This window comes from Camellia sinensis, chromosome 5 (genome assembly GCF_055761805.1).
Source record: "Camellia sinensis isolate YWXY chromosome 5, ASM5576180v1, whole genome shotgun sequence".
Classification (NCBI taxonomy): Eukaryota; Viridiplantae; Streptophyta; class Magnoliopsida; order Ericales; family Theaceae; genus Camellia; species Camellia sinensis.
The window spans coordinates 45,939,942-45,955,481 of NC_138965.1; the positions used below are offsets into that span (position 1 = coordinate 45,939,942).

At 34.4% G+C, this 15,540-nt stretch overlaps 1 protein-coding gene across 1 annotated transcript; it reads left to right on the top strand.

Moving 5' to 3' along the window:
- The first annotated feature begins 6,309 nt into the window (after positions 1-6,309).
- Positions 6,310-9,836, top strand: LOC145791382 (uncharacterized). The gene is made up of 5 exons (XM_082871735.1): positions 6,310-7,824; positions 7,930-8,447; positions 8,639-8,923; positions 9,009-9,120; positions 9,201-9,836. The coding sequence occupies exons 1-5, from the start codon at positions 6,310-6,312 to the stop codon at positions 9,834-9,836; spliced, it is 3,066 nt and encodes a 1,021-aa protein (XP_082727861.1).
- Positions 9,837-15,540: the final 5,704 nt, after the last annotated feature.

The window sequence follows — 15,540 nt, forward strand, 5'->3', positions numbered from 1 at the left end:
GTCCTAACCCTTAAGGCTCATCTCTCTCTTGTCAACCTCGGTGTGTCCAGACACTTAGCTGAAGCCCGTACATTTTGTAAAGTGTTGTTAGTTTTTTTGGATTATGCTTTGGTTGTCTTTCATTAATATTTTTGTTATACGCCCAATTGTGGGGCTGAGTCGAAGTATATGTGTGTAAGTTTTCTGTATATTATTTATCTAATGTGATGTGTGATCCTGACATAATAGTGGTAGCTCAATGGTATAGATTTTTGTTATCAAGTGCTTCTGTTCAGGCCCCATACGTTACATATATCGATTTTATGTCCGTTTCTGATGTAGTCATGACCAAAACTTTTAGGGGCGGTTTTGGGAAGTGACATTACTTCAAATAGGGAACACATCCCTGTAACCAATTCAACTCAAATACAACATTTTCTCATAACATTATTCAAATGATCGAAACCCAGTTACCACCCTAATTAAGTTCCCCGTTGAGTTAGATGTTTTAAGTTAAAATAAGAATAACTCATCAAGATAATAATTTCTACATAAGCATGAGCATCATCTAAGCATCATGGTAAAAAAATAGAGGCACAACAATGTAAATATTATACCAAAGCACAAATCAAGTGATAATAAGCACATCCATGAAGTTAAGAACATAAATTCACCAACAAAAGTAAATTTCCAGATTTGGTGTACTTTAAAGATTGCAATTAAATAGACATTTTTAGATTTTTCCTAAACTTGGCCTTCCTATAGTTTGTAGATAATTTTATCTAGTTTTCAGAACATATTTCAGCAGTGTCATAACTTTCCTAGATTTTTAGTTATTTAAGAAATACTCCAGCGCTGTCCAGATTCATCGACTGTTACGAAAATTGGGTTTTCTCTCAAACCGCTCACTCTTTTTCAATAAATTTTTTCCCCATGAAATATAACACTTAAAGGAAGGTTTTAACATAAAAATTAAGTTAGGGATATTTTTATACATTTTTCTAGAATTTTTGGAAGTGGGCTGTGAATACCTGTTCTTTGAGCACATAGCTTGAAATAAGAAAAAAAAGTAAGAAAAGAGGGTAATCATGGATAATTTTTCTCTTTTATTGTGATGAAAATATGCTAAATAATATATAAAAACTTAGAAATTTGGATTGAAAGTGTGCCTTTGGAAATTATGTAAGATCGGTGTAGAAAAAGATAGTTTTGCATCTATTAGAGAAAACACAAGTAAGGGTGGAACAAGGCTCAACTCTTTTTATTTTTAACACAATAACACCATTAAAACACTTTTGAAAATAATGTTTAGAATGTCTAAGAACATGTATTTGAAGAAGAAAATAGAAGAAAGGGTTGTGTTGTGGCTTACTTAAATGCCTCACTACAACAAAAAGTATAATTAATAACATTTGTTTATAGCATTTTTTAATAAATGTTATAAAATAGAAAGTATACATAGCATTTTTTAATAAAATGCTGTAGAAGATTTTTAAATAATAACATTTAATCTTTTATAGCAATTGTTTATATTTTAATAGCAATTGAAAACCATTGTTAAAGGTTAGCTAATGCGGAGCTTACTTCTACAGGCTATAGCAAAGAAAGAATGCTATTGAAACCTGAAAAAAAAAAAAAAAAAAAAAAAGCGCTCAAAATTTGCCGCGATTTTTTCCATTCAGTTTCCATCCCTTTCACGTCCCCTCTCTTGCGTTGTATTTCTTCCAAGTAAATCACAAATCGAGCATACCAAAAAAACCCTAGAAAACACTTGGAATTTGTTTCAAGTTTTTGCGTTTGATTTGGCAAGTTCGTGTCTCCGATTGGACGAGTTGATCGAGTAAGTGGATCAAAGCTGTAGGGAGTTGATTTTGCTTGGGAACAGATTGTAAGTATTATTTCTCTAATTTTTTTATATTAATTGATACATGCATGTTGTTTTTTGTGTATAATTTTTGGACTGGATTGATTTTGCTTGTGCGTGTATATATATATATATATATATGTGGATTGGGTTTTGATTTTTCTGATTGTATGGATTGGGTTTTGATTTGGTTGATTTTGTTGATCGCAACGATGCTTGTGGAGACCCCAAAGTGTAGTCACGCAGTCCCCAAAACCATTCACCACCATTGTTAAGAATATCTCTCTCCCTCTCTCTATTCTAAAACAGAGATGAGATACAAATCTATATGACCCAATAACCAAAACAAACTACACACAACCGAACAACTCTACATTACGAGTCCATATTTGTAAAATGCAGACTCTGTTTATTATAAAAAACTTGGTAGATATGAATCAATCATGTTGTGCCGAACACCTGACATAGTTATATCTTATATGTGTTCCTTAGTGTGCTAGAGTCTTTGATTTTCTTTTTTCTTATTTGGTTTGCAAACAACCTATCCCTCTTGGTTTCAATTTAATATTTGTGATTCTTCCCTTGTGTATTTTTTTTTTTGGGTATGCATCACAAATGTCCATGTTGGAAAAGAAATGTACTGATCGTAAAATTGGAATTGCTAGTCTTAATACGTACTGCAATATTGTCAATCTTGTTCTAGTTAAAGCCATAGAGAATGTTCCTTGCTTGGCTTATCTGAACAAGTTAGCATGGTCCTTTGTTTTTCAAGCTGTTATCAGCATTTTGGTCCATTTCCTGCTTGCCTGCTATAATCTGTTTTCTACTTCCTGTGTGTTTAGCTGTAAAATTGTGCATATAAGAAAATCAGCTGAAAGTTTTTTTGTCTTTTATTCTCTAGTTGGTGTAAGAATTTAGTGTTGAAGATCCTAATGGGAACCAAACAATCAGCCTTATTTTTTTTTTTTTTGTTTCTGAATGAAGTTCAAAGTGAATCCATATTTGACATGTTTCTCAGTGAAACATCTCCAATCAATAATTAGTGTCTTCTAGATTGCAATCCTTGCATTCAGCTTATTTCGAGCTTAAATTTTGTATTGAAATTATTTTCTTTCACTTCTGATATTCAGCATACTCGTACCAGACCCACCTCTTTCAATCTTATTTATTATCTAAGTTGGTTGCTCCCCACCATTAATCATGTTGTCTGCAATTTGCATATATAATAAATAGCAAGTCTAATAAATAAATAAATAAAATATTTGTTACGTATTGTATGTAATTCAAATGGTAAGAGTCTAGTTTATCAAATTTATAGTCATAAGTTCAAGTCACACCCTTTTCTCTATTGTTTTTATTTTTATTTTTAGGAGGATAATCATCTAGGAATACTACTATTTGAGTAACTGAAAGTTTGATGTAAGCTTCATTTTAAAATTTACATAGATGGATCTTCACAGCTCTATTGGAGAACCTTATTGAATATAGCACATCCCTGGTTGTTTAATTATTATATACAGATGTCAACCTGAATGAAATTTCTGAACATGAAAGCCTTTAAGCCATATGAAATTCACCGGCCTTGTTAGCAACTTGTTTCTTGGTTGCGTTAATCTTGATACTAGGGGCTCCAGTCACTTGGTTACCTGGCTTCTCAAAAAACAATAAGAAAGTAAGGTAAAGTGGCTTTTATAAAATGTTACTACCACGGTACCACTACGAGTGCTTAATGTGGTACCATGGAGGAGGGAATCACCAAATTGCATTTCCATTTCTTAAAATTTTAGATTCTTAAGAGGATACAGATGAAGGTTTAATAGATTATACTTTCTGTAATGAATAATTTTTTCCTAATAAGCTACTTTCCCTACTGATTGGGACACAAGACTTAGTTTGGTTTGGTAACTTTCCATATTGAATTAACTTTCCATTAATTTGGGTAACAATTGATGAATTAGTTGGGTTTGGTTTTGAATTGCTCACATTTATTTCATATGTATGTTATAAAGTGAATAAGGTTAATATAATTCTCCTAGTTTAACCTTAATTGGGAGGTGACTTTGAAAGTATCCTGGACTTTGCCCAAAATGGTATATGGTTACATAACCTTGTCAATTGAGTTTGAACCAAACTAATGTTCTCAACAAGGTAATTGCTCGAATTACTTTTACTTGCTTGGCTAACATGTGAATGTTTCCAAACTTGTTAAAGCTAGATATGCTGTTACTTGATTGAAAAAAATGATGGTAAAAAGAAAAAGCAAAAAAAAAACAATTTGGAGCCCCAAGTCATCACTTTGTCTCATTATCTTTTGAATTTCATACACTCTAGGTAAGCTTGACCTTGCTTTTTTTTCTTATTCTTGCATAATCCTAGAATGTCTTGACATACTTTTGAGGTGTCAAGCTCTCCTTAATTCTCAATTTGTCTTGCTTGTACAATTAAAACAAGTTTTTTGTTTGTTTGTTTGTTTATTTATTTCTTTTTTGCCAATGACATGCTTATTACACCTCTTATGGAATCTTATACCAGATATAGTCCTATATTTTGCATATTTTTCAAGTGTTTGGATCCTGTAGAATTTATTTCTCTAGTGTTCCTCCAGTTATTCAAAACGGCGTTGTTTTGAGTTGAAAAAAAAAAGAAGTAAAAAAGAGAAACAAATAAAAAACACCCAAAAAAAAGTCAAATTGTAGAACATTTTCTCATTTTGTAAGCAGATAACGGAAGCTTCAGTGGTATGATACATAAATATGTTGGGATGGTTTGATTCTTATTCTGTTATGTTCTAGCTTTGTGGGTGAGCAGTTGCTGCTTTGTGTCATTGATCTCGGTTATTACCCTGGTTCTGGCCCTGGTGAGCAGCAGCAGCAGTATTGGGTTTGGTTGGAAAGGTCCTGAGAAAGGTATTATTGTTGTATAGTTAGTTGCCTACTGCTGTGTGTACAGAGGTGTCATATTACCAAACTTAAATCTCCCATTAAAATCACCACGAGAATAGCCTCTGCTGCTACCATAGTTTCCACGTCCTCAGTTCCCCTCATTCCTGAATCCATATCCTCTTTCTGCTGAAAACCACACCCTGTTCAACAGAGAAAGAACAACTATAGTTACAGAGAAGAAAGTTGGACTAGGAGGGTAGAAGATTTGTAAAGACCTACATCTACAATCTGCCATAATCTGTAGACTAGAGAAAAGTAGGATAGCAGCCAACTTTTCTATGCAGGCCTCAACCTAGAACCAACCTGGATACAACTCAAAACAGCATTGCCTAACTAGCCAATGAGACTTCAATACCTTGGATATCAATTAGAGAAAATTAGACCATAACAAAGAGGGCAGATCAACCTGTAACTTCAATCATCACAGCAAGCAACAGCAAATCTACAGACACTTTTAGAGCTCACTTTACTCAACCCACAACTCACAAAATGCACTCTACCTAATTTGAAGCCTCACCAACTCAACCCATCATCCCTAAGCAAAGTAGCAGCTTAGAACCTGCAAGCAAAGTGTTAGTAGAAAAGGACACATCTCTGATTACAAATACACTCAAACACCACCCCCACAACACTGGTCAACCCAGGAAATAGCTGAGAAACTCACAACTAAGAAAGCTAGAACAACAGACAACAGGCTAGAACACACTCCAAAGAATATAGGGCTCACTGTCATGCAACCCTCAACAGGAATTTCCTAACCCCCACAACCAGCCAATAAGTGCAGAAATATAAGGAAAAAATGTATAGCCTGCATATACTCCATCATGCACTATAGAAGGGTTTTTTTTTTTTCCTATGGGAGGGGAGGGGAGGGGAGGAATTGTTTGGCTTATTCAAATTTTGTGGTTGAAATTTTGTCAAACTATATTAGTTTAGTTTTTTATTTATTATATGTATTTTTATTTGATTTGGATATTGCTTTGCTGTTTATTAGAACTATATTTGTTTTATGACATTTCATGTATATTATGATTCTCTTTCTTTATTGCATTCTTGTTTTTTTACTCTAATCATATGATCTTCTCATTATACATGACCATTTGTAGGCAATTTCATATTTTTGCCTACTTATGAAAGTTAAGGCATTCATTACAGTTATCACAAAATGTCTCAAACCTTAATATAGTCTTGGTGTAGCATTGCCTAAGACTAAAAATCATAAATGTCATGTTCGAAGACCTGTATATTTATGTATTAAAGTTTATTAAGAAATCCCTATTTTCACTATTTAGATGCACTTATATTTGTGTGAAATTTCTCCACTTTTCTGATCTAAGCAACTATTTGTATTACTTGGCCATATTAGGAAAAGAGTTACTTCGTGATTAATGATGGAGAAAGATTGGGTGCATCTTAATAGGTACTGAAAATTATATTTAGAACCTATTGTGCTTAAAGTATTCATTCTCAAATGTTTTGATAAATTTGGACTTTGAATGGTAAAATAGAACTACAGATGAATACATGAAAGCAGCATGGAATTTTGTGGACATGGCTAAAAGGAATGCAGGGTATCCAGAGAAGATTATTTGTCCTTGCAAAGATTGTCGAAACTTAAGTCACCATTGTATTGAGGTTGTGTATGAGCATTTGGTCATAAAGGGAATGGATGAAACTTATACAAATTGGTTTCATCATGGAGAACAACCAAATGTGAGTGATAAACCTGATATGGAAATGTTAGGCTCATACAATTTTTTTAAAGCTGCATGTGCGCAAGATGACAATTATGAAAAATCTGTTGACGAAAGTGGGGATGAGGATTTTTTCAAATTACTTGAAGAGGCAGAAACCCCATTATATTTAGGTTGTGAAAAATACACCAAGTTGTCAGCAATTGTAGCTCTTTACAAGCTCAAAGCTGTAAATGAATGGTCTGATAACAGTTTTAATAAACTTCTGGAGATATTACATGATATGTTACCAATAGGAAACGTCATTCTCAAGTCTGTATACTCTGTGAAAAAATTTGTCAAAGCATTTGATTTAGGGTATGAGAAGATTCATGCTTGTGTGAATGATTGCTGTTTGTTTAGAAAAGAGAATGCTGAAATGGAGAGTTGTCCAAAATGTGATTTTTCACGATGGAAGGTCGATCAACGTACCAATAAAATTAAAAAAGGTGTTCCTGCTAAAGTGCTAAGATATTTTCCTATAATCCCAAGGTTTAGGAGGATGTTTAGGTCATCACAAATGGCTGAAGATTTAAGGTGGCATTTTGCTCATAAAAGTGAAGATAGCAAGATGCGACACCCAGTTGATTCTTGCTCATGGAACTTGGTTAATAATAAGTGGCCACTTTTTTCATCAGATCCTCGCAATCTTAGACTAGGTCTAGCTGCTGACGGTTTCAATCCATTTCGTAATTTGAGTTCTACGTACAGTTGTTGGCCCGTGATGCTAGTTGCATATAACTTCCCACCATGGTTATGTATGAAAAGAGAAAATGTTATGTTGACATTATTGATTCCAGGAAAAAAGCAACCAGGTAATGACATTGATATATATTTACAACCGCGTATAGAAGACCTGCAAGAGTTGTGGAATAATGGGGTGAATATTTATGATGCTTTCACAAAAACTGTTTTCAATTTGAGGGCAATTTTATTGTGGACAATAAATGACTTTCCAGCATATGGAAATCTCTCTGGGTGTACTACAAAGGGTAGAATAGCATGTCCTATATGTGGCAACAATACATACTCACAGTGGCTAAAATTTAGTAGGAAGTTTGCATACATAGGCCACAGGTGCTTTCTTCCGCCATCTCACCATTTTCGAAAGAAAAAAACTTGGTTTGATGGTAAGGAAGAAAAGAGAAGAAATCCAAAAATCATGACTGGCAACAACATTTGGGTTTCTATTAAAGACATGAAGAATGATTACGGAAAAAGTGGAAAGAAGAAGCGAAAGCGAGATAATGAACCTATTCAAACGTGGAAAAAGAGGTCAATTTTTTTTGAATTACCTTATTGGAAGGTAATTGTTATTGACTATTTTGATATATCTTATTTATTTATTCTTTATTTTTTTTGAGTTTTTTATAGTAGCAATTTTATAAGTGTTTTTATAATGATTTCTCAGGAACTTACATTACGTCATAACTTAGATGTAATGCATATAGAGAAAAATGTTTGTGAGAGCATTATTGGCACCTTGTTGGATATCAATGAAAAATCAAAGGATGGTCTCAATGCTCGTAAGGATTTACAAGAAATGGGAATACGACACAACTTGCATCCAACAGACCATGGGACTAGAACATACCTCCCTACAGCTGCACATACATTATCAAGGACTGAAAAGAAAATATTTTGCAAGAGGTTATTTGACCTAAAGTTACCCGATGGGTATAGTTCAAATATTGGGAATTGTATATTAATGGAGGAATGCAAGATTATAGGCCTCAAATCCCATGATTGTCATGTTTTGATGCAACAATTGTTGCCTGTAGCTTTGAAAGAATTAATGCCGGAAGGACCAAGAAATGCCATAATTCGGTTGTGTTCATTCTTCAACAAAATATGTCAACGAGTCCTTGATAGAGAACAAATAGCTGCCCTCGAAGAAGAAGTCATTGAAACCTTATGCATGTTTGAAAGGTTCTTTCCACCTTCATTCTTTGACATCATGATACATTTAACGATTCACATAGGACGAGAAGCACGATTATGTGGACCAGTCCAATACCGTTGGATGTATCCCTTTGAAAGGTGAACACCTATTTTATGATTATTAAATATGACTATGTGTTAAGAAGTATCATTTTAATATGATGTTCATTTTTCTGAAGATATATGAAGATACTCAAAGGATATGTTAGGAATCCTGCACGACCTGAAGGCTGCATCGCAGAATGCTATCTTGCAGATGAGTGCATGTCATTTTGTAATAAAAATATGAAGACAACTATTGAAGTAGATTATCAAGTAGGCCGCAATCAAGATTTTGATAATGATGTGATTCTTGAAGGTCGTCCAATTTCAGGTGGAACATCAATCACATTGAGTGATGAATTGTTGGAAACTGCACATCGTTGCGTGTTGTTCAATACAGCCATAGTGGAACCCTATTTGGAGTAAGTATGATAGAATTTCCAATGCATAATTTACTACGTACCTGATATCAGTTATAAACCGCTTACATATTTTGGTTTCAATCAGGATGCATTTAGAGGACTTAAAGCAATCAAACAGGAGCCTTGGTCTTCAAAAAAATAAAAGCTTACTTTTGAAGCGGCATGCTGAAAATTTCGCAACATGGTTAAAGGAAAAGGTTACATGTTATTTCAAATCTGTTTGTCTAGAAGAATATGATAACATAACATATGAATTTATTTCCTCATTTTTTAACAGATTCAGTTTCATACCCCATCAACTAATGAGTTGGACAATGATGAGGTGGACAAACTAAAATGGCTTGCATATGGTCCTAGAAAGTATGCAATGTCCTATAATGGATATATAATTAATGGGCAGCGATTCCACACAAAGGAAGCAGAGAAGTCAACTCAAAATAGTGGTGTTTCTATTGAAGCTAGCACCATGTGCAGAGCAAGTGCAAAGGACACTTCACAAGTTGTTGATGTCGTTGCATATTATGGTGTGATCAGAGATATAATTTTATTAGATTACCATACATTTCAACTTCCAATATTCAAGTGTGATTGGGCAAATATTGGACATGGTGTTAGATTTGAAGATGGTTTTACACTTGTTAATCTACCCCAAGATGAGAACCAATATGAGAGGGAGCCTTTTATATTGGCCTCACAAGCAAAACAAGTGTTTTATTCGAGAGAAACTGATTCATCGAATTGGTATGTTTTACTAAAGGCACCGCCAAGAGGTTATTATGAGTTGGAAATGTATGATGAGAATGAGGATATGTCTTCCAGGCCACAACACGTTTCATCACTTGATTTGAACATTGATGATGATAATGACGAAGGCAGTTTTGTGAGAGAAGATTGTGAGGGCATATTGGTGTGATTTGTGTGCTACTCTTGAAAAGATTGTAGTTTTTATCTCAAGTCTTTTTGAGTTTATAATGTTATTTTGAAATTTCTTTGTAAAGCACTAGTTTACATTCTAAATTTGTTTCAGAATTATTTATGGTGGTTTGAAACAAGATAAAAGAGTTTTAACTTATGATAAATGTATAATATTGCACTTTAAAAGTTTTTATTTAAAATTTTTTGGGAAATGATGGTATGTACAGGGTTTTTTTGCTTGGTCATTTCTATCACTTTTGTAGCCTTTATGTATTTATAAGGTATATAACTCAATTCTTGTTTCAAAATACTTTCTTTATTTCAATTCATTTCTCTAACTAAGTTTGGAATTTGATGCTATGTTATTATTTTGTTGAATAGGTTGGCTACCATGGTTGCTAGTTGTAAGGGGAGGTTACGTTCGAGGCAGACATCAAGTGAAGTCTCTCTTGAAGGACCATCCAACCTCTTGCCTCAAGATTCCCTAGAAACAACTGTAGTTCCTTCAGAGGGTTCACAAAGTCTTAAACGAAAAAGGGGCCCAACCAAATTGAAAACAATTGCAGTGGATGGTGGAAGTCAAATTGAAATAGTGTACAATGACTTGGGTCAACCAATTGGTGATGGATCGGTCAAATTATCCTCCTACTTAGGAGCTCTTGTTCGAGAGATTGTACCTGTAACACTTCCTGATTGGAGGGAACTTCCTTCGGGGATGGAAGAAGTCTTATGGAAGTCTATTCAGGTGTAGTATACCAAACTTAAATATCTTTGCTTTGAACATAAAATAATCATAACATTAATGGTAATACAACTTGCAGGTAAGATTTAAGGTAGATGAAGAGTGGCAAAAAGATCATATATTTATGTCAATGGATGATCTTTGGAGGGCCTCCAAATCAAGATTAGTTACCAAAATAAGGAAAACATCAAACGAAGAAGAAAGGCTTAAACTACGACCTGATAACATCAAATCAATTCATGAGTGGAAGGATTTCTTGAAGGAAAAGACAAGTGAAAAGTTTAAGGTAAGAAACTTCTGAAGTTGTCAATACTATTTTATAAAGGCAACATATGATAAAGACATTCTATTGTTATCAACACTATTTTATAAAGGCAAATTGTATTTGTATCACTACTATTATGTTTCTCCACCTTTTTGTCATGTTTTGTTGCAAGGGGATCACTAATCATCATTGTTGATTGATCTTTCTTAGGGAGCATGTTGTTATTCCATTAAGCAAGTTGATTGTCTATTTTACTATAATGTTGTATCAATTTCAATAAAATAGAATGTTTTTGTTGACCAAAAAAAAAAAAAACTGAAATTGATTAATTGCTTTAGGCTAAAAGTGAGAAATTCAAAGCAATTAGAAGGAAACAACTCCCACATACATGCAGTCGCAAGGGATATGCACGGTTGACTGAGGACATGGTAACATTAAATTTTATTATAAATTTTATTTAGTTCTGTTTGTATTTTTTTTATAGTATGAATCTTTTGTTTCCCCCCTAGAAAAACAAGGGTGTAACCTCCTCATCTCTATCTAGAGTTCCTGTCTGGATTCAGGCACATACCAAAAAAAGTGGTGAACCCATAAACACAACTGTTGCTGAAACTATTGTAAGAACATTTCTCTATTTAATAATTTTTATTTTTATTTTTTTATAATATATCTTGATATTCATATTGGTCATCCTTATCTACTCAGACATAATAAGAATATTATTTTTTTTTTAAGGATAAATTGAAAGAAGTTGAACTTGATGATCCAGTATCATCATCTATTCTTAAGGTAAAACAAGATGCTCTTTCAAAAATACTTGGTCGTGAGAATCGCGGGCGAATAAGAGGGCTTGGCAAAGGAGTTACTCTTACTAAATTATGTGTACTCTCGCAAAGGGATAGTTTTTAAACTCAGGAAAAAGAAGAAGCTACTCAATTGAAAGAAAGAGTGGCACATTTGGAGAGCGTAGTTAGTCATCTAATGAGAAATAAGGCAAGTAGTTTTACGCATTTATTAAATTTACTTATATAGGTTTCAAACTTTTTAACATAATTACATTATTGTCTTTCATTTTTTGGTGTCAGAAGCAAGCAAGCGAGGAAGGATCAACAAGACCTATAGTTTCTCCCTCGGTAAAATATTATTTACATTCCATTTTACATGAAAGTAGTGTGCGCACATGCACACACATACATTTCCATTCTATGAGTATATTTATATGTAGAGATCAACTTTAGAATACCACTTAAGGGGTTTGGGTCTTCACTATTCAGTGATACTACATGAATTAGAAATACTTAGCTAGAATGTGAGGGGTTCAAACACCCCAGATAAGATGATGGTCGTCATAGCTCCCCTTAATGATTGGAAGGTTGATCTTATTACAATTACTTTCATGTTTTGGAAAATGTAAGGGGACAGTTTCTATAATATAATTTAAACAGCTTGAGTAATGTTACTTCAATAAGTTGTTTACTAATACCAAGTAAAAATAAGAAGTTAGGGAAAAAAATACATACAGGCAAATAAACACACTAGGATACGTACATGCACGAAGCAATTACTAACCTTGCGAAGGCAAAATGAACTCATTTTCTTCTGATAAAGAAAAATGGTGGTCAACAGAATAGCAATCAAAGGAAAAAAATAATGCCTCCCCAAAAATCTACTTATATTGCCTCCCTTCATCTCTGCATAAACACTCAAACAACAGAACTCCTTCTCAGTCAAACCTCACAGCACTGGCATGTTTCTGCTAGGTGAGGACTTCAAAGTTCTTCAAGTGAAAGATTTTTCAAAAAGAAACCCTCATTGCTTTTAGTTGCAAATTGTTGAAAACTTCAGCTGAGGACATTGAAAAAGGAAAACAAATGATCAGCTTAATTAAGATTCCAAATAAAGTGCACACATGCAGTTTATCTTCAGTCATTATTATACAGACAGTAGTTTTTTCACCTTTTTTTAATGGAGAGGTGATAAAAGCTATGGCATTGGGTCATTCACTAGAATGTTAACTGTAATTAGTTCTCTGGTTGAGGAATACTCAAGGCAATGTTCACAGATGGATTTTACTCGCAATATAGAAATTTCGTGGTTGACTCATGAGCTATGTCACACAGACTCAGGTAAGTATCAGGTGCGGGTTCAAGTGTTAGATCTTCCTAAACCTAAATCTTAGGATATTGGATATGCATCCAAAAGTTGGGAATGAATAAGGGGATACATCTTAAACACACACACACACATATGTATTGCTTATTGTATAATCTTCTTAGATCAGATGTTATACATTATTTAAAAATGTACTTCAAATAAAAAAGGATTTAGGAAAACATAGAATTTACATAATAGAAATGTTTTCTTTACTAGCAAATGCAAGTGTCTTCTTCTTCAAACATCATACAAAATTAGAGGATCCAAATGTCTATATTGGGTACAGGTGTTGGACACGTATCCCCCATGTTTACCCTTGTCATATCCAGTGGACACAAGTACAATGGGAGAAGTAGAAAAGTCTGTGTAACACATCTTATAAGTATTGATTTAGACAATTAAAATTCTTGGTTCACTCATCATTATAGTGTATATATATAGAGAAAGAGGGGAGCTAACAACCATATATGAGTGATAGTTTCTCTTGTTTGTCATTACCTTGTTACTAAAATGTCAGAACACTAACACCTCCAACAAGAAATGCAAGTTGCTGGATTGGATGGGGTCAGGGGAAGTAGTTGCTGAAGGGCGTTGGTCTTCAAGTGATCCAAAACAACTTGTCCATCATATTCCTATTGGACCTAATGCCATGAGAGTATGGGTAGATCTCGTAAGAGAAGCTGGAGCATATTTATGGAGGCCTACTGTTAACATGACTTACATTGAAGACGCTGTGGGTACTACAGTTGCATGGCCAGCTGACAAAGTTGTTATGGGGCAGTGATCACTTCTACAGGTTGGTAATTTTTTAAAAGATTACAAATATTACTCTTCATGAACAATTTAAATCTTATTATATTTGTTTTTATTTATTCCACCTGCAGAAATGTATTTGTAGAGAATGTAGAAATGTTTTTTTTTTAATGAATAGACAGGTCGGATCTAAATCGGAATCCTTATAATGCAATAGAAGTATATTTATTAAGAGATAAGACAATACAAAGAGAAGAGTAAGGAATGCTTGATATTACGAAAGAAATAACACTTTTTTAAGCGATAGGATATTACAACATACTTTATAGTTTTGCATATCACATTACCTGCCAGAATAAGATTTCTTGTACAGAGGCAGATGATGGAACACCCTCAGGCCACATTGGAATGACAACAATGTGTTTATAACGAAGGAACTTTAGTTGAACCTGCTTCTTTGTTAGATGGCCATGCATATGAGGACCCAAGGAAGTATTGATTCTCAATATATAGAAAGTGCTGGGCAGATCTTATTGCCTGAACATATGCTGTTTGAATGCTCATGTCGATCATTAGATTTTTTGCACAGACTAGGTTCTGCAATAAAGAACGTTACAAACACAAACAATTATCAAAACTGAAAAGAACAAACAAATTCAGTAGAACTTTCCAATGTGCTAACTTAACACTAAAAACAAACAAATTCAGTAGAACTTTCCAATCTGCTGAATCTGTTGATTCATGTATGCAGCTGTGGTTGAATGCTGTCTGGGATGCTTGCTGGGCTGCTATGCTTAGGCTGCCTAGTTATGATCTCTGGTCTGGTGTTGCTGAGATGGCTATGGGTGGGCTGGTTGACTTCTGGATGAGGGTGGGTAGGTGACTGCCTAAATTGGTGGATGCTTGTCTGTTGGGTGTATTTCTTTTTTTTTGATCGGCAAAAAGACTCTTTATTAATGAAGAAAGCAAAATATGCTAAAACTTACATCAATAAAGATGGAAAGTGCAAAAACGAGCACTAACCCAAAGATTGGTGAGTAGCCAATCAGGAGGAACAAAAAAAACAGAAAAAACAACCAAAAATAGCCTACAGCAGTACTGCTGCAATTCAACATCATACCCCAAAAATCAGCATACACCTACAACATACACTCTAAGACAACAAAACACCAGAAGCATTCAGTAGATAGACTGCCCTCTGCTTACCAGCAGCATACCCCCACCATACCCTCCCAGCCAATACATTGGATTTGCTCAGCAACAGAGAAACAAGTCTTTTGGCCTCCTATAGTCACCACCCAGCTAGCAGCACCTATAATCACCACCCAGCAACAGGACCACCAATAGCACAACAGATCAACCCAAATAACAGCCCACAAATATCATACACCAGCAGATGAGCACTGTTAGACATATCAGGAAGTGGCTTCCTCAATTCCTCACTAAACCTTGCATATCAATTAGATTTCAAGCCAGAACCCACCAGCTCCACCCTAAACAATAAACAACATAACAGCAGCAGACAACATAACACCCTACCCACTCACCCTTGGAATTCCATGATTTTATCCACTCAATCCAGAACCAACCAGCAAACAACAGATAGCAAACCAGCCACACTCATTTTCCTAAAACCTCATACAGCAAAAAGACCTCCAAAACCATAAAGCAGACCAGCAACCAACACTCCCAAAACAAATTAGCAGCATGCAGATTATTTTCCAAATCAGCAAACAAATTACCAGCATGCAGATCAGCTTACAAAGTAGCAGCTTGCAGGTCAATATA

Coding starts and splice junctions, on each gene's coding strand:
- LOC145791382 (XM_082871735.1), top strand. CDS start 6,310: ATGAAAGCAGCATGGAATTTTGTGGACATGGCTAAAAGGAATGCAGGG. Junction 7,825..7,929: donor TTGAATTACCTTATTGGAAG/GTAATTGTTATT, acceptor ATGATTTCTCAG/GAACTTACATTACGTCATAA. Junction 9,121..9,200: donor CAACATGGTTAAAGGAAAAG/GTTACATGTTAT, acceptor ATTTTTTAACAG/ATTCAGTTTCATACCCCATC.